Source organism: Callithrix jacchus, chromosome 17 (genome assembly GCF_049354715.1).
Source record: "Callithrix jacchus isolate 240 chromosome 17, calJac240_pri, whole genome shotgun sequence".
Classification (NCBI taxonomy): domain Eukaryota; kingdom Metazoa; phylum Chordata; class Mammalia; order Primates; family Cebidae; genus Callithrix; species Callithrix jacchus.
Genome location: NC_133518.1, coordinates 56130119 through 56149994, shown reverse-complemented (window position 1 = coordinate 56149994; position 19876 = coordinate 56130119). Strand labels below are relative to the sequence as shown.

Genomic DNA, 19876 nt, shown 5'->3' with positions numbered 1-19876 from the left:
CTAGAAATAGGAAGGAAATCAGTAAAGCTGCTATGGAATTAAAAATCTGCAAATGAGAGAATATTTGTAATGTAAAAGATGTCCTAGTATTTGAACATATGGATATCATTTTTATTCCATGAGTACAGATACTATGTTCTGGGAGAGACATAGAAGTAGTTTGATTGATATAATCTCAAAGACTCTTCTAGGCTACTTTTTCAGATGAGAAACTAATGCAGATGACATGCCCAACTGTCTTAACCCATTAGAAGCAAGACAGGGTAGTTGAACACTATATCTTAAACCTCATTTCAATTTAAAAAAAAATTTCTAAATCCTAAAGTTCTTTTGAACAGCATAGCTCAACTTTCATAGATCTAGACACAGACTTCTTATGTATATTTTGTTCAGTTCACAGTAATAAACTTACAATCTCCAAAATAACTGCTGTTGTCTTCATGCCCTTTCCCTCACCTTATCACAGGGCAGCAGTACTTAAAATTCTTAACTGACTTTAAACAAAAGTTTATTCTATCCTATGGCCCATTTATTTTCATTTTAAATTTTCCTTTCCAGGTTTGTTTAGCCAGCCTCTTGCTGATTATAAATCTTGATCTAAATCTTGGGTCTACTTCTTTCTAGCATTAACCATTTTTGGGTAACCAATAGAAGTAACACCGTCATCACTAAAGATTTGTTTTGCTCCTTTTTTTATTTTATTTTTTGAGACAGAGTCTCGCACTCTTGCCCGGGCTGGAGTGCAATGGCATGATCTTGGCTCACTGCAACCTCCACCTTCTGGGTTCATGTGATTCTCCTGCCTCAGCCTCTGAAGCTGGGATTACAGGCACACATCACCACACCCAGCTGATGTTTTGTATTTTTAGTAGAGATGGGTTTCACTATGTTGACCAGACTTCGTGAACCCCTGACCTCAGGATCCACCCGCCTCGGCCTCCCAAAGTGCTGGGATTACAGGCGTGAGCCACCGTGCCCAGCCCAAAGATTTGCTTTTCTAACTATCAGGTCTGTATGTGAGAAGAGGGACATGGGAGGAGGCAGGAGAAAGGGAGTGATAGAAACAGAAATAACCACAGGGAGACGTAATGAGAAAGACATGAAAAAGAAAAGATTATGTCCATATCGAACAGTCTTATTAGCACCATTTATTTAGAGTAATTATATAATGCATTACCTCTCTTATGGAATTAAGTTGACTTATTTAACCACATGTATTGTTTAACTTTTTTTTCTATTTATTTTTATTTATTTATTTATTATTGCATTTTAGGTTTTGGGGTACATGTGAAAAACATGCAAGATAGTTGCATAGGTACACACATGGCAGTGTAATTTGCTGCCTTCCTCCCCTTCACCTATATCTGGCATTTCTCCCCATGCTGTCTCTCCCCAACTCCCCACCCCCCGCTGTGTTTCCCCTATTCCCCCCAACAGACTCCAGTGTGTAGTACTCCCCTCCCTGTGTCCATGTGTTCTCATTGTTCAACACCCGCCTATGAGTGAGAACATGTGGTATTTCATTTTCTGTTCTTGTGCCAGTTTCCTGAGAATGATGTTCTCTAGATTCATCCATGTCCCTACAAAGGACACAAACTCATCATTTTTGATTGCTGCATAATATTCCATGGTGTATATGTGCCACATTTTCCCTGTCCAGTCTATCATCGATGGGCATTTGGGTTGATTCCAGGTCTTTGCTATTGTAAATAGTGCTGCAATGAACATTTGTGTGCATGTGTCCTTATAGTAGAACGATTTATAATCCTTTGGATATATACCCAGTAATGGGATTGCTGGGTCAAATGGAATTTCTATTTCTAGGTCCTTGAGGAATCAACACACTGTCTTCCACAATGGTTGAACTAATTTACACTCCCACCAGCAGTGTAAAAGTGTTCCTATTTCACCACATCCTTTCCAGCATCTGTTGTCTCCAGATTTTTTAATGATCGCCATTCTAACTGCGTGAGATGGTATCTCAATGTGGTTTTGATTTGCATCTCTCTAATGACCAGTGATGATGAGCATTTTTTCATGTTTGTTGGCCTCATGTCTTCTTTTGTAAAGTGTCTGTTCATATCCTTTGCCCACTTTTGAATGGGCTTGTTTGTTTTTTTCCTGTAAATCTGTTTTAGTTCTTTGTAAATTCTGGATATCAGCCCTTTGTCAGATGGGTAAACTGCAAAAATTTTTTCCCATTCTGTTGGTTGCCGATTCACTCTAGTGACTGTTTCTTTTGCCGTGCAGAAGCTGTGGAGTTTGATTAGGGCCCATTTGTCTATTTTGGCTTTTGTTGCCAATGCTTTTGGTGTTTTGATCATGAAGTCCTTGCCTACTCCTATGTCCTGAATGGTTTTGCCTAGATTTCCTTCTAGGGTTTTTATGGTGCCAGGTCTTATGTTTAAGTCTTTAATCCATCTGGAGTTAATTTTAGTGTAAGGTGTCAGGAAGGGGTTCAGTTTCTGCTTTCTGCACATGGCTAGCCAGTTTTCCCAACACCATTTATTAAACAGGGAATCCTTTCCCCATTGCTTGTTTTTTCAGGTTTATCCAAGATTGTATGGTTGTAGATATGTTGTGTTGCCTCCGATGCCTCTGTTCTGTTCCATTGGTCTATATCTCTGTTTTGGTACTAGTACCATGCTGTTTTGATTACTGTAGCCTTGTAGTATAATTTGATGTTCGGTAGTGTGATGCCTCCTGCTGTGTTCTTTTTGCTTAGAATTGACTTGGCTATGCGGGCTCTCTTTTGGTTCCATATGAAGTTTAAAGTGTTTTTTTTCCAGTTCTGTGAGGAAGGTCATTGGTAGCTTGATGGGATAGCTTTGAATCAGTAAATTACTTTGGGCAGTATGGCCATTTTCACGATACTGATTTTTTCCAACCATGAACATGGAATGTTTCTCCATCTGTTCATGTCCTCTCTTATTTCATTGAGCAGTGGTTTGTAGGTCTCCTTAAAGAGGTCCTTTACATTCCTGCTTAGTTGTATTCCTAGGTATTTTATTCTTTTTGTAGCAATTGTGAATGGCAGTTCATTCTTGTGTTGGCTCTCTTTCAGTCTGTTATTGGTGTATAGGAATGCTTGTGATTTTTGCACATTGATTTTGTATCCTGAGACTTTGCTGAAGTTGCTTATCAGTTTCAGGAGATTTTGGGCTGAGACGATGGGGTCTTCTAGATATACTATCATGTCGTCTGCAAATAGAAACAATTTGGCTTTGTCCTTTCCTGTTTCAATACCCTTTATTTCCTTTTCTTGCCTGATTGCTCTGGCTAGAACTTCCAGTACTATATTGAATAGGAGTGGTGAAAGAGGGCATCCTTGTCTAGTGCCGGATTCCAAAGGGAATGCTTCCAGATTTTGCCCATTCAGTATGATATTGGCTGTTGGTTTGTCATAAATAGCTTTTAGTATTTTGAGATATGTTCTGTCAATACCGAGTTTATTGAGGGTTTTTAGCATAAAGGGCTGTTGAATTTTGTCAAAGGCCTTCTCTGCATCAATTGAGATAATCATGTGGTTTTTGTTTTTGGTTCTGTTTATGTGGTAAATTACGTTTATAGACTTGCATATGTTGAACCAGGCTTGCATCCCCGGGATGAATATGACTTGATCATGATGAATAACCTTTTTGATGTGCTGTTGCAATCGGCTTGCCAGTATTTTATTGAAGATTTTCTATCTATGTTCATCATGGATATTGGCCTGAAGTTTTCTTTTCTTGTTGAGTCTCTGCCAGGTTTTGGTATCAGAATGATGTTGGTCTCATAAAACGATTTGGGAAGGATTCCCTCTTTTTGGATTATTTGGAATAGCTTCAGGAGGTATGGTAACAGTTCCTCTTTGTGTGTCTGGTAGAATTTGGCTGTGAACCCATCTGGACCCAGGCTTTTTTTGTGTGGTAGGCTTTTAATTGCTGCCCCAACTTCAGATCTTGTTATTAGTCTATTCATGGTTTCAACTTCTTCCTGGTTTAGGCTTGGGAGGCTGCAAGTGTCCAGGAATTTATCCATTTCTTCCAGGTTTACTAGTTTATGTGCATAGAGTTGTTTGTAATATTCTCTGATGATGGTTTGAATTTCTGTGGGATCTGTGGTGATTTCCCCTTTATCATTTTTTATTGCATCTATTCAGTTGTTCTCTTTTCTTTTTTGTCAGTCTGGCTAGTGGTCTGTTTTGTTGATCTTTTCAAAAAACCAGCTCTTGGATTTATTGATTTTTTGAAGGGTTTTTCGTGTCTCTATCTCCTTCAGTTCTGCCCTGATCTTAGTTATTTCTTTTCTTCTTCTAGGTTTTGAGTTTTTTTTTTGATCTTGCTCCGCTAGCTCTTTCAATTTAGACTATAGGGTATCAATTTTGGATCTCTCTACTCTTCTCATGCGGGCACTTATTGCTATATATTTTTCTCTAGAGACTGCTTTAAATGTGTCCCAGAGATTCTGCTATGTTGTGTCTTCAGTTTCATTGGTTTCGAAGAACTTCTTTATTTCTGCCTTCATTTCATGTTTTTTTCCAGTCAACATTCAGGAGCCAGTTGTTCAGTTTCCATGAAGCTGTGTGGTTCTGAGTTAGTTTCTGAATTCTGAGTTCTAACTTGATTGCTCTGTGGTCTGAGAGACTGTTTGTTATTATGTCAGTTGTTTTGCATTTGCTGAAGAGTGCTTTACTTCCAATTATGTGGTCAATTTTAGAGTAGGTGTGATGTGGTGCTGAGAGAATGTATATTCTATGGATTTGGGGTGGAGAGTTCTGTAAATGTCTATCAGGTTTGCTTGTTCCAGTCTGAGTTCAGGTCCTGGATATCCTTGTTAATTTTCTGTCTGGTTGATCTGTCTAATATTGACAGTGGAGTGTTAAAGTCTCCCACTATTATTGTGTGGGAGTCTAAGTCTCTTTGTAAGTCATTTAGAACTTGCCTTATGTATCTGGGTGCTCCTGTATTGGGTCCATATATATTTAGGATCGTTAGCTCTTCTTGTTGTATCGATCCTTTTACCATTATGTAATGGCCTTCTTTGTCTCTTTTGATCTTTGTTGCTTTAAAGTCTATTTTATCAGAGAGGAGAATGGCAACTCCTGCTTTTTTTTGCTCTCCATGTGCTTGGTAAATCTTCCTCCATCCCTTTATTTTGAGAATTGGTGTATCCTTGCATGTGAGATGGGTTTCCTGGATACAGCACACCAATGGGTTTTGGCTTTTTATCCAATTTGCCAGTCTGTGTCTTCTGATTGGTGCATTTTAGCCCATTTACATTTAGGGTTAATATTGTTATGTGTGAATTTGATACTGCCATTTTGATGCTAGCTGGCTGTTTTGCCAATTAGTTGATGCAGATTCTTCATTTTGTTAATGCTCTTTAGCATTTGGTATGTTTTTTCTGTTTGTTTTTGTTTTTTTTTTTTTGAGACGGAGTTTCGCACTTGTTACCCAGGCTGGAGTGCAATGGTGCGATCTCGGCTCACCGCAACCTCCGCCTCCTGGGTTCAGGCAATTCTCCTGCCTCAGCCTCCTGAGTAGCTGGGATTACAGGCACACACCACCATGCCCAGCTAATTTTTTTTGTATTTTTAGTAGAGACGGGGTTTCACCATGTTGACCAGGATGGTCTTGATCTCTTGACCTCGTGATCCACCTGCCTTGGCCTCCCGAAGTGCTGGGATCACAGGCTTGAGCCACGGCACCCTGCCTGGTATGTTTTTGGAGTGGCTGGTACTGGTTGTTTCTTTGAATATGTAGTGCCTCTTTTAGGAGCTCTTGTAAAGCAGGCCTGGTGGTGACAAAAATCTCTGAGTACTTGATTGTTCTGCAAAGGATTTTATTTTTCCTTCACTTATGAAGCTCAGTTTGGCTGGATATGAAATTCTGGGTTGAAAGTTCTTTTCTTTAAGGATGTTGAATATTGGCCCCCACTCTCTTCTGGCTTGTAGGGTTTCTGCCGAGAGATCTGCTGTGAGTCTGATGGGCTTCCCTTTGTGGGTAACCCGACCTTTCTCTCTGGCTGCCCTTAGCATTTTCTCCTTCATTTCAACCCTGGTGAATCTGACGATTATGTGCCTTGGGGTTGCTCTTCTTGAGGAATATCTTTGTGGTGGTCTCTGTATTTCCTGGACTTGAACATTGGCCTGCCTTGCTAGGTTGGGGAAGTTTTTCTGGATAATATCCTGAAAAGTATTTTCCAGATTGGATTCATTCTCTTTGTCACATTCAGGTACACCTATCGAATGTAGATTAGGTCTCTTCACATAGTCCCACATTTCTTGCAGTCTTTGTTCATTCCTTTTTGCGCTTTTTTTCTCTAATCTTGCCTTCTCATTTTATTTCATTGAGTTGATCTTTGACCTCTGATATCCTTTCTTCTGCTTGGTCTATTCGGCTGTTGAAACTTGTGCATGCTTTGCGAAGTTCTTGTATTGTGTTTTTCAGCTCCATCAATTGATTCATATTCCTCTCTAGGTTGTCCATTCTTGTTATCATTTCCTCAAATCTTTTTTCAAGGTTCTTCATTTCTTTGCATTGAGTTAGAACATATTCTTTTAGCTCACAGAAGTTTCTCATTACCCACCTTCTGAAGTCTGATTCTGTCATTTCATCACACTCATTCTCCATCCAGCTTTGTTCCCTTGCTGGTGAGGAGTTGTGATCCCTTGTAGGAGAAGAGGTATTCTGGTTTTTGGTATTTTCCTCCTTTTTGCGCTGGTTTCTTCCCATCTTTGTGGATTTATCCACTTGTTGTCTGTTTAGTTGCTGATTTTCAGATTGTTTCTCTGAGTGGACACCCAGGTTGTTGATGATTAAGTTATTTCTGTTTCTTAGTTTTCCTTCTAACTGTCTGGCCCCTCTGCTGTAGGACTGCTGAGGTCCACTCCAGGCCCTGCTTGCCTGGGGATCACCTGCAGCAGCTGCAGAACACTAAGAGTTGCTACCAGTTTCTTCTTCTGCTATCTTTGTCCCAGAATGATGCCCGCCAAATGTCAGTCTGATCAGTCTTTTGTGAGGTGACTCTTTGGATATACGGGGGTCAGGGAGCTGCTTGAGGAGACAGTCTGTTCTTTATAGGAGCTCAAGTGTTGAGCTGTGAGCTCTGTTGTTCTTTCAGAGCTGCTAGGCAGGTATATTTAAGTCTGCTGCAGCACAACTCATAAACTGCCTTTTTTCCCCAGGTGCTCTGTCCCCGGGAGTTAGGGCTTTATTTATGAGTGTCTGTTGTGCTGCTGCCTTTTTTTTTTTTTTTTCAGGGCTGCCCTGTCCAGCAAGGAGGCAGCCTAGTCACTGTCTGCCTGCAGAGGCTTTGCTGAGCTTTGCCCTGCTGCCGTTGAGCTTCCCTGCAGTCCTGTTTATATGGGTGTGGTTAGAACTGCCTAGGCAATGGTGGCCCACCTTTGTAATGGCAGACTCTCTCTGCTATGGCGGGTTGCCTCGGCAATGGCAAGCTGCCTCAGCAATGGCGGACTTCCTCCTTAGAGGTGGAGTGCCTCGGTAATGGCAGACGCCCCTCCCCCACCGCGCTGCACCATCCTGGGTTCCCCTGTGCTTGCCGTGAAACTCTCAACCCCAAGCATTTCCAATTGCTGGGGTTTTTTTTTTTTTTTTTTTTTTGTGGGGGTAGGACCTGCCCAGCCTGATCACCTGGCTCCCTGCCTCACAGCCTGTTTTTTTTTTTTTTTTTTTTTTTTTAATTTTTATTGGATTTTAGGTTTTGGGGTACATGAGCAGAGCATGCAAGACAGTTGCGTAGGTACACACATGGCAGTGTGCTTTGCTTTCCTTCTCCCCTTCACCCACATTTGGCATTTGTCCCCAGGCTATCCCTCCCCACCTCCCCCTCCCACTGGCCCTCCCCTTTTCCCCCCTATAGACCCCAGTGTTTAGTACTCCCCTTTCTGTGTCCATGTGTTCTCATTTTTCATCACCCGCCTATGAGTGAGAATATGCGGTGTTTCATTTTCTGTTCTTGTGTCAGTTTGCTGAGGATGATGTTCTCCAGATTCATCCATGTCCGTACAAACGACACAAACTCATCATTTCTGATTGCTGCATACTATTCCATGGTGTATATGTGCCACATTTTTCCAATCCAGTCTATCATCAATGGGCATTTGGGTTGATTCCAGGTTGACTCTGTCCTAGGTGTTCCAGTCGCCTGCTGAAAGGGTGCCGGGATCTGTGTGATTTCCCATGCAGTGACCCACTGCACCGGCTGAAACAACGACACTGCCCGGGAATCTCCTGGCCAGCTTAAAAGGGCAACTAGACCAGTGTATTTTTTACAGAGCCACCGCGCCATGGCGCTGGCCAAACAGCCACGCCAGCCAAAACAGCCACGCTGGCAACCCATAGGGCTCCTCTGCCTAGGAATCTCCTGGTCTGTGGGCAATAAAGATCTGTCTGGAAATGCGGAATTTACTCACACTCTGCGCTTTCACTGGGAGCTGCAGTCCTGAGCTAAAAGGACCATCTTGGATCTCCTCTGTTTAACTTTTAATGTTTACTTCTTTCTCCAGTTACATGATTATGTATCACTTGTATATTTATATCCCTTGAACCTTTATAGTTGTTACTTAAAAATTGAATGCGTATAGGAGTGAATTGTTGCCATCCTTAAAACATTTTAAGCTTCCCTGTCCAATGTAGGAACTACTGGCAATATGAAGCTATTTAAATTTGGATTTCAATTAATTAAATAAATTAAAATACAATATGTAGTTCTTCAGCTGCACTAGCCATATTTCAACTGCTTTGTAACTGTGTGATCAGTGGTTACCATACTGGAGAGTCTGATATGGAACATTTCTGTCATCTCAGAAAGTTCACTTGCTTAGTGCTCATCTAAAGGTTATCAAGTGAACAATGGATTCAGTTAAAATATAATTGATTTTATTATTCCTTAGAGACAGTATTTAAGCTTACATGTATTTCTATTTGGTAATACCCTATTAGTCAATACACTATTGAAAAACATGCTTTAAGTCATAGGATTGACTTTTAATTAGGACATCAGGTTTTCCTAAATAAATGCCTATTTATAAGTAACTGGAATGTAATTTGTTTTCTACTCTACCAGCCTTTCCTTTACAGTATTGGCTTAGATTTGCAGACTGTGTGGCAAATTTTTTATTATATTATAGAATGTTAGATATCAGACCCTTACCAGTTATCATAAATATCAAGGTAAATGAGGCAGGGTGAGGGTAGGAGGAAAGGTAGAAAAGGTCTGCAGGGAAAGGATTTTTTTCCTTATTAATTACACAGGAAGCGTTAGTAAACCATGGAATATAAAATATACTCACTCCAGACAACTTCACAGAAATTGTCTGGTATAGGATCCTTTTCTTGCTTCATTTCTAAATGCCAGTTCTTTGATTAGTAATCTGATTATCTTTATTGTATATTTAAATTATTATACAGTTAACAATGAAAAGCTTGTTATAAAATCAAAAGCTTGTGAAAACTGGTATTTATTTTGGTTTCCTTTTCAAAAGCATGATTATTGTGTTTATCTACTTTAATATGACCCTGGATTTAGAAGCTCTTAAACATTATATTTCGAAGAAAATAATGCCTGTGGGGTTTTTTTTAAGAGAGTATTATATCTGACATAACTATTTTAACTCAGTTCTTTGTGTTCCTGTGGAAACTGAGGTGGAGACTTAAGGTTTCTTAAAATTCATTTCAAACCTGAATCAAAACATTATCTTGATTTTAACAAACCTCCAGGCAGTGAACTATTCTTTACCTATATTTTAGTGGAACCTCATCTTATGATAACACGTTTCTCCTAGACATGAAGAAATACATTTTCAGCTTGTGTGTAATTGTGCATTCTGTTTTTATATATATTTATGTTTAAGTGATATGCCCTGATGTTTCGTGATGGAGGAGAAAAAAGCTTTACATAAAAGTAAGTTTTAAAAAATTCGTGATACAGGAGGCAAAAAAGCCAGTACAGTTTCTAATTGCCTTTTAGAGACTGAGTTCCCTCATTACCTGTGATTTAAGCTAAAAATGAGGTAATTATAGATAACATCAGTGTTTATCTGGTTGATCTTGGCACCTGCAGTCCTAATGTTGTAGCTTACCCATATCTGGTGCCACACTTTACAGTCTGATGCTGACATACCTAATTTACACTCTTCATATTTCCATTGATTTTAAGTTAGATGTTCCTTGTTCTCTTTGAATAGTATTTTCAAAATCATACCTTTAAAATGGCTTGAAAGTATATACTCTTAAAGGTATTACTGGAATTGTGATACAGTCCTTTCATTGATAGAAATCTAATGTATTTTGATACAGATTAGAAACAGACTTAAAACTTTACTGACTCCTCTTTGTGTTTGATAAAATAAATATCATAATAAATATGGCAGTTTAAAAAATATTGGCATGCACTTTAGGATTATGAAATTGTATAAATCTTTTTCAATCAAGTTCAGCTTTCTTACCTTTTACTTCCTCAACTTCACACATTCTACCCATCTAACCCTAATCTAATCTTGCCTAAATCCTGCTTTATCCTGCCATGGCCATTTTGTTCCATTATTTTATTAGTCAAATTGCAATGAAATGATCATGGTTGGTTGGCTGACCTTATAAACTACATGGTCATCTCTGAGAGCTCCTTCTACTATACTCCCCTATCACTATACCTCCCAGACAGCTAGAAACATACCTCTTTTTTCTTCCACTATCTGTGACTTACTTGTTGTCCTTCCTCAAGGTGAGAATTCCTTCTCTTAACCGCTTAGCAATTTCATTGTCAGTAGAAGCCTAAGTAGCTCCTCTTAACCAAGTATTGGAGATGTTCAGTCCTAAACCATATGTAGTCTCTAAACTGTTTGCCATTATTGTAGTCACTTGGATGTCTTACGTTAGCCCACAAAGACATTGTTTCTTGTCCACATTAAGCTTAAAAATGGGATAGAAACAATTATATAAAATTATACGCTGTAAAATTAGTGTTTTCTATAGTGTATCACCATTTGGGACAATGATTCAGAAGTTTCTTAGTCCTAAATTACACATATTTAGTCATTTATTAGTCATTTTGGTTATAAAAGTATTTAAACAATTAAGAAGATATAACAAATTTAGAAGATACTGGTTTCACACAAATGTTATGAGCATATCTTGGGAAACTACTATATTAAAATATATAATTGCAAATAGATACCTCATTGTAATCATCACCTATATTTATTTAGTGCATATTCTAATTGCTTTTCATGTCAAAATAACCATTGCAGGAGGCTTATGTACCGAAATAGGTCTTAGATGGAAGGTATCAATTCCTGCTGCAGAAGTTGACTTTGAGAAATAATTTAATCACTCACAGACTACGTATTTGATAAGTCACAGTATTCTTTCCAGAGGAACACACGGATAAGCTCAGAGTTCTTTTCAACATGGTACTTCCAAGGTAGCCAGGACTAATCTATTAACATTGGCCTGAGAAATGAAACCTACCCATCTTCACCTTTCCCTGCTTAGATACTGATTGTTTTCAGGGACCCAGTATCTGCAAGTTACAGTAGTTGCCACTAGATGGCATCAATGCTTTGTTAAGGAAATCTTTAGGGTCCAGGTGGCTAATCTATGCCATTTAAGGTTTTACACACCCAAATACCCAGGTTCTTAAGTACTCACAGCTGCTGTTGTTAACTTCTCAGTCCAACTAGTAAAAAGTTATCTGGATGTCCTTGGACTTGATATTCAAAAACTAACCATCTGAGGAAGAAAACAAGGGTATATTTCTATCCTGCCTTGTTGTCAGAGGTCATTTTTGCCCTTGGTGTCTGGAGAATCATGTTGCCCTTTAGTGGTTACTTGTCTTCATGTTATTCCAGAAAGATGCCTTTCCTATTTCTCATTTCTTTATTCTCTTGACAAGTTATTTAATTTTTGTGAACCTTACTTCCCTCATTCATAAAGAGGGGTTAAAATATATACTCTAAGAGCATTGCTGTAGAGGTTAGAAGTGTTTTACCTAAAATATTATAAGTGGGGTTTTTTAAAGCATTTCAATGGCATTATTGTCAGATTCTTGCTGTTCAGGCACATTGCAAATATATATTTTTTATTTAAGAAAAAATTTAGCAACTACATTTTCTTAATTTTTCTTAATCAAACTGAAATATTTCACCATTTCTGTTGTTAATCCAGGTCATCCTCCAACTTCAGGAGCAGGTCTACCATTCATATTTGTGATTGTAAAAAACTTTCATTTTGATACTTCTCCCCTAAGGGCTAAACCTTTCAGCACTTTGCTCTCCGGAATCTGTTTAATGTTTGATTAGCTCAGTTCTTTGCAGTAGTATTTCAGTGCCTATGGTGCTACTGTTATTTTATATACTGAGTTTTAATTGTGAAGTATCAAACATTTCTTTCCTCTCTGTACTACCAGAGTCTTTTGCACAAATCATTTTATTTTTGATTTATACACCCATCTGTACATGCTTTAACTTTGTATGTTTTAAAACATATCCTGTGAGTGCTAAGTACATTTTAAATGTTTATTAAGTACTTAATAAATGTTTATATTTACTTGGTGTTACAGTTTATTGATGAAACACTATTCCATAGAAAGGAAAAACAATTAATATATTATCTTGTAGCCTTTATGCGCCTCTGTTGTTTGAGCTGTTCATCAGTTTGAGATGCTATGCCTTAATTAGAACTAAGTACCTATGAATAAATTTAAATGATTGTAAATTTCAGAGATAATGTTTCCAATTCACATGCCTCAGTCTTCTTTTCTCTGTACCAACACTGTAATCAAGGTACAGGGTCTTATTTAAGCTAACAAATAATTATCCTTCATTACATAAGTAGTATGTAACTTGACCTTAAAAGCCTGCTTAACTTGACAAGATGGCAATGAATCTAGCCAACAGCTGTGCCTGTACTTTCACAATTTCTTGGTACTTTTGAATAGGAGCTGATTTTGGAAAAGACTGGAGGAATCATTGCTTCATACTTCCCTCTCTTATCTGGAATTTTTTGTGTTTTCAGTTCACAGAACTTCATGGTGTCTCACAAATTATGATTCCTTTTCGGTTCAAAACGTACATTTGAGATCTGTGCTTGTTGTTCATAGACTATAAGTTATTTAAATATATTTATGGTTTTTCAGATGTGTATACATACCCTGGAGATATTTCGGGTTCAGTTCTAAACTGCTGCAGTAAAGCAACTATTGCAATAAAGTGACTCATATGATTTTTTTTTGTTTTCTAGTACGTGTAAAAGTTATGATTATACTAAACTGTCATCTATTAAGTATGAATAGCATATGTCTAAAAACTATACATACCTTAATGAAAAATACCTTATTGCTAAAAAAAAAAAAAAATGCTAAGGATCATCTGAGCCTTCAGCAGTTCTTCATCTTTTTTGTTGGTAGAAGGTCTTGCCTTGTTGATAGCTTCCCGCTAGTCAAGGTAGTGGTTGCTGAAAGTTGGGTTAACTGTGGCAATTTCTTTTTTTTTTTTTTTTTTTTTTTTTAAGACGGAGTTTCGCTCTTGTTACCCAGGCTGGAGTGCAATGGCGCGATCTTGGCTCACCACAACCTCCGCCTCCTGGGTTCAGGCAATTCTCCTGCCTCAGCCTCCTGAGTAGCTGGGATTACAGGCACACACCACCATGCCCAGCTAATTTTTTGTATTTTTAGTAGAGACAGGGTTTCACCATGTTGACCAGGATGGTCTCGATCTCTTGACCTCATGATCCACCGCCTCGGCCTCCCAAAGTGCTGGGATTACAGGCTTGAGCCACCGCGCCTGGCCGGCAAGTTCTTAAAAAAAAAAAAATAGTGAAGTATGCCTCATGGATTGAGTGTTCTTTTCAATAAAGATTTCTCTGTAGTATGAGATTCTGTCTGATGGCATCTTACCCAGAGTAAAACTTCTTTCAAAATTGGACTCAATCTACTCAAACTCTGCAGTTGCTTTCTCAGTAAGTTTATTAAATATTCTAAGTTCTTTGTTGTCATTTCAACAATATTCGCAGCATCTTCACCAGCAGTAGATTCTATCTCAAGAACCCACTTTCTATGCTCTTTCATAAGAAGCAGCTCCTAATTCATTCCAGTTTTATTATTCAGTCACATCTTCAGGCTCCTTTTCTAATTCTAGTTCTCTTGTTATTTTTCTCCATCTGTGGTTACTTCTTCCGCTGAAGTCTTGAAACCCCTCCGAGTCATCCGTGAGGATTGGAATTAACTTTTAAAAACTGTTCATATTGCTATTCGGACCTCCTTGCATGAATCTCTAATGTTCTTAATGACATCTAGATAATGAATCCTTTCCAGAAGATTTTGAATTTACTTTGCCCAGATCTGTTAGAGAAATCACTATCTGTGGCAGCTATAGCCTATGAAATGTATTTCTTCAATAATAAACCTTCAAATTAGAAATGACTCCCCAATGCATGGGCTGCAGAATGGATTTTGTGTTAGCAGAAATGAACACAGCATTAATCTCTTTGTACATAGTCATCAGAGCTCTTGGGTGATGAGGGGTATTGTCAATGAAGAATAATATTTTGAAAGGAATCTTTCTTTTCCTTGAGCAATAGTTTCCAAAAGTAGGCCTAAAATATTCTGTAAACTATGTTGCAAACAGATACGCTGTCATCCAGGCTTTGTTACTCCATTTATAGGGCACATGGAGAGTAGATTTAGCATAATGCTTACAGTCTCTGGGACTTTCAGAATGGTTAAAAATTGGCTTCAGTTAAGTTACCAACTGCATTATCCTGTAACAAAGAGAAGCCTGTCCTTTGAAGCCTTAAAACCAGGCCTTGGCTTCTCCTCCCTAGCTATGAAAGTCCTCGATGGTGACGGAGGATGGTGTCCTCCGTCAATAGAAGGCTGTTTTGTCTACATTGAACATCTATTGTTTATTTTAGCTACCTTCAACAGTTATCTTGGCTTGATCTTCTGTGTAACTTGCTGCAGCTTCTCAGTCAGCACTTTCTGCTTCACCTTGCAATTTTATGTTATAGAGATGGATCCTTTTCTTAAACTTCATGAACCAGCGTCTGCTACCTTCCAACTTCTCTTTGGCAGCTTCTTCACTGCTCTCAGCCTTCATAGAATTGAGGAGAGTTAGGGCTTTGCTCTAGTAGTAAGCTTTGGCTTAAGGGGATGTTGTGACTGATTTGATTCTCTATCCAAACCACTCAAACTTCTTCCATATCAGCAGTAAGACTGTTTTGCTTTCTCATCATTCATGAGTTTATTGGTGTAGCACTTTGGAGTTCCTTTAAGAACTTTTTTTTTCTGCATTCACCACTGGACTACCTATTTAGTGCAAGAGACCAAGCTTTTGGTCTAACTTAGCTTTAGATATACCTACCTCACTAACCTTAATTATTTCTAGCTTTTTATTTAAATTGAGAGACCTATGACTCCTCTTTTCACTCGAACATTAAGAGGTCATTGTAGCATTATTAGGGAGGTTTAAGGAGAGGGAAGGGACTATCTGTTTTGTGTCATGGCCAGAACACATACAACATTTATCAGTTAAGTTCACTGTCTTACATGGTTGTGTTTCATTTTGCTTCGTAACAGTTACGATAGTGACATAAAAGATCACTGATGACATGTCATCGTAACAGATACAGTGAAAGAGTTGGGAATATTGTGAAGATTATCAAAATATGACACAGGAGACACGAAGTGAGCACATGCTGTAGACTTGCTCAATGCAAGGTTGCCACAAACCTTCAGTTTATTAAAATGCAGTACCTGTGAAGTGTAGTAAAATGAGGTGACATAAATGAGGTATGCCTGTACTCCTCTAACGTACGCGTTGCTAATTTCGTCTTTGAATATTGCTAAAAACTAGACAAAAACAAAATTTGAACATTATGAGATGTCAGTATGTATGTGCAGTTACTTCAAAATAGAACATATTTAGAATATTATAGGTAATAAAAATGGAATAAAGTGGGGGGAAAAAACCCACAAGATTTCAATGAATATTTATTTAGTGTTGGAGTGGCTAGTAATTACTTAAGCAAGAGAAAACAATGGAAAGATCAATGAGAGAAAATAATGTTAGATATTAATTATACACAAATTTTAAAAGCTTCAATATATTGAAAATTAAGCCAATTGGGTTAAAAATTGGCTGATGAAGGCATGATGTCTTTAATGTATGAAAATCTATCTTTAATCAATAATAAGACACATTAACATAAAAGCAGTTAAAAATATTAATTTTTTAAAGTATAGAATATGGACACACTAGCTTACACCTATAATTCCAGCACTTTGGGAGGCTGAGGAGGGAGAATCATTTGAGGTCCTTTGTAGACCAGTCTGAGCAACGTGGCAAAACCCAGTTTCTACAAAAAATTACAAAATTAGCCTGGTATGATGGTGTGTGCCTGTGGTACCTCCTGAGTAGCCTCAACTACAGTGGAGGCTGAGGTAGAAGGATTGTTTGAGCCTAAGGATTTCAAGGTTAAAGTGAGCTATGACTGCACCACTGTATTCCATCCTGATGACCAAGTGAGACCTTGTCTCTTTTTAAAAAAGGTGTATGAGAGAGAGCGAGCACGCGAGAGAGAGCGAGAGAACGTGAGCACCCTCTGAGGGCTTTTCGTGTATTTTTGAAATTCACATAATAATTATTTTAAGAGGATTCTATTATTATTCCATTTTAAAGATGAGGAAGCTAAGGCACAGAGAGGTTAAGAAATTTGCCCATGCTTGCATTATCTAGTAAGTAGCTAGTAAGCTGTGTACCTTTTCTTACTGCATGGCTGTCTTTCTGATCCCAAGCATGTGGCTCTGATATCTATTCTCTTCACCCATTATCCTGTACTGCATAAAATGGGCAAAGTGCAAAAAGCAGATTTTTACAAAGGAAGCAATAAAATGACCCAAAAGCATGAACAAGTTTTTAGTTTCACTAGTAGAACAAACTAAAGTAAAACCAATTTTTTAACTGGTAAAAGTGATGAGAATAAGACATTTTTGTGCCGTGGTGATAGAAATGCATTTCTTCTAGCATGGGCTGGAATGTGTGTCTCCTTTAGCAATCTTAGCCAGAAGCCACTATTGGCAGAAGGCTTGGTGTGATTGAGGATCATGGCCCTACTGGGTTAAAGCTGGAAGTTCTGCTGGTGGCAGTAGGGAATGTGTCATTGTCTGTGGTCACTCTTCCGGAACTGTGTGGAGAAGATGCATTTTGTGCCGTAGTCAAGTTTTGAACTTTTTGTGTACAGATCATTATTCTAAGCATAGTATGCAAGTTTATCATTTCTCAAAATGAGTAGGGTCTAACTTAGCGACAACTGCGTGCATATAAAACAGAAGAATGATTGAGTGTATTAGTGGCTTTCTTTTTCAGAAATCTCTCTTAAGATATTACCGTCAGGGTTTCAGCTTTGATAATAAATGTTAAATTATATGTAAATTTTATTGTGATATGATGGAATTTGAGAGAAATTTCATAAAGCTAATCTCAATAGCCTTCTACTCAAATGATTCTTAATGTTTAGTTTGGTGCAAGATGCAGGGAATATAGGTCTAATTCCTTTATTCAAACTCAGTAAATGGTTTGGGACAATTAATTTCCAATTGTTTCCCAGTAGAGCAGATTTACTTGTATATTAATGAGGCACAGGTGTTAGGCCCCTGGTGCCTGCATGCCTGGGAGGCATATTTCAGTTGTTTATCTACTCAGCCATAGGTACTGCGAGGTACTCAAGCTTGCCTTTAACAGTTTTTACAGTGAGGCTTTTTAATTTTTTGATTTTTTTTTTTCAAATTTGCCCACACCTGTTAAAATTTTAAAACTGATCATGTAGAAAGAAGTTGCAATTTCAGTAGAAGTAGCACTAACAGTTAAAGTAGTCTTCTATTATACTTTACTCTCCAGCCTGACATTACAGAGAAACGGGTTCATTTAAACAGATATTTCACATGAGGAGCCAATATAATCAACATTACACTTCTTTGTTGCATATTTTTGGAGCAGGTATATTTTTGTCATTGGCTAAAACAGTCATATATTTGTATTAATATTCATTTTTTTCTTGTTTACTCACTGAACTGCACTATCAACATTTTAGAGGAAATGGAATAGCCTCTGTAGACATTATGAATTTCAGTAGCTGGCGTAATTATAGCTATCTACATATTCATTAAATCTGCGGAAGAACTGTGTCCAAAAAGACAGCCATGCGTTCAGAAACAGTACACAACTAAATATATATGTTTTAAAAGTTGCATTTTTTAGACTTACTTAAAATTAATTTCCCATAGTACTTCTCTCCAAGCAGAGGAATTTTAACAAAAGGATTCTCATGCTTTGGTTTCTTTCATATAGGAAAGAATGGGAAGAACTATTTGTAAACAACAATTACTTGGCAACAATAAGGCAGAAGGGGATTAATGGGCAGCTGAGAAGCAGCAGGTTCCGCAGCATTTGCTGGAAGGTAAGAAGAAAATATTTATTTACAGTTTCTGGTTGCAATGTATCAACACATTACCTGATGCCCTAGAAGATCAGCCATGCAGGGGATCACTGAATTTTCCAAGAGACTTCACTCCCATTACTTTGATCATTTGTGCCTTTCTTTCATAGGACATTTACTAATAAGGTTGAACCACCTTGCTCCTGAGTAAGTGGTAATGGCAAAAAGAGTCATATGAAATAACTATCTTTTCAACTGTTTTGATGGTACCAAATTAAGAGCAACACTTTTACATTCCCCAGAGGCTTTTGCAGAAATTCAAGTTTTTCAGGAAAAGGCAATGGTGGGGGGTTAACTTTTAGGTTCATATTATATCAAGTGCCATCATTCAGTTATCTTCCCTTTTTTCTTCATAAATGGCAGCAGGAAAATATTTTTCACGTTTCTTTTAGTAGAAACACAAAATGAGGGGTGGCAAGAAGTAGAAGGAAATTGGATCACTCTCCTTTAGAGGAAAAGGTACACTGCTTACCAAAACTAATAATAATCTATAGGTATCTTTTTGATTGCTTTGAAATATTGTTTTTGTTTTCTAAACATGAATTTATTTAGGTTTAGACTTATTTCTAGAATGATTTCTATCAGAAGTTTTTAGGATTATCTGCATAAACATACTGAGTCTGTGCAAGTAAAGACAAAAGCACATAATAGACAGTTCTAGATTTAATAATTTAGATTTAATAATTAAATTACATTTTTCTTCTTTTAGATGCATTAAAGGCAGGAGACCTGCTGCTAGAATATTTGTACACAAGTATTTGTGCCCCACCCCTATTCCCTGTTGTTTAACTTTTTGTATCTTTCATTTGTTAAAAATAAACCTAAATCCAGATTTATTTTAATATTGTATTAAACTAAATTCAATCAAATTTGTCATTTTAAGAATGGTTGTTATTTTCATAAGCTGACTGCCAGCTTTAAATTATATTTTTTTCTGTAAAAGGAATGCTTTAATGCCTCAGGCTATGCCCTCAGTGAGGCTGTTCACTATCTTTTACCTGCTTGTTTTAAAGCAAAACCTAGTGTAGTAATTACTTACCAGACTTTGTGCTTCTTAATAACCCTCTACCACTTCCATTAAGACTGGAATGTAAAATGTGAATTATAATTGAACCTCAAGGAGTTTTTCTTCCTTATAATGTAAATCTGAAGGGGAGCTTGATTCTATTTTGTGGTGTAGCTTTGTGATCTTGCTTTTTGGCCTTTGGTCACTTTTTGAATTTTCTGATTATATATTTCTTAAATATCTCCAAACAGAAATTGTTAAGGACTGTGATGATGATATAAATATGGAATATCATGAATATTATGTCTTTCGATTTTCAGGTGGTTCAGTTTGGCATAGTTTCACATTTTATATCTAACGATTTTTACAAAAGTTT

The 19876-nt window shown here is 37.6% G+C and overlaps 1 protein-coding gene across 50 annotated transcripts in view; it reads left to right on the top strand.

The window, feature by feature from the left end:
• The window catches only part of TBC1D5 (TBC1 domain family member 5), a 562606-nt gene that overhangs the window by 304974 nt on the left and 237756 nt on the right, over positions 1–19876 (top strand). For all 50 annotated transcript variants that reach the window (XM_078354367.1, XM_078354358.1, XM_078354366.1 and 47 more), the window contains one exon: positions 18347–18455. Coding sequence is in view for 37 of the 50 variants with exons in the window: in XM_035278742.3 (XP_035134633.1) it covers positions 18347–18455 (109 nt within the window). In the remaining 13 variants the exon portion in view is untranslated. The remainder of the gene's footprint in view (positions 1–18346; positions 18456–19876) is intronic.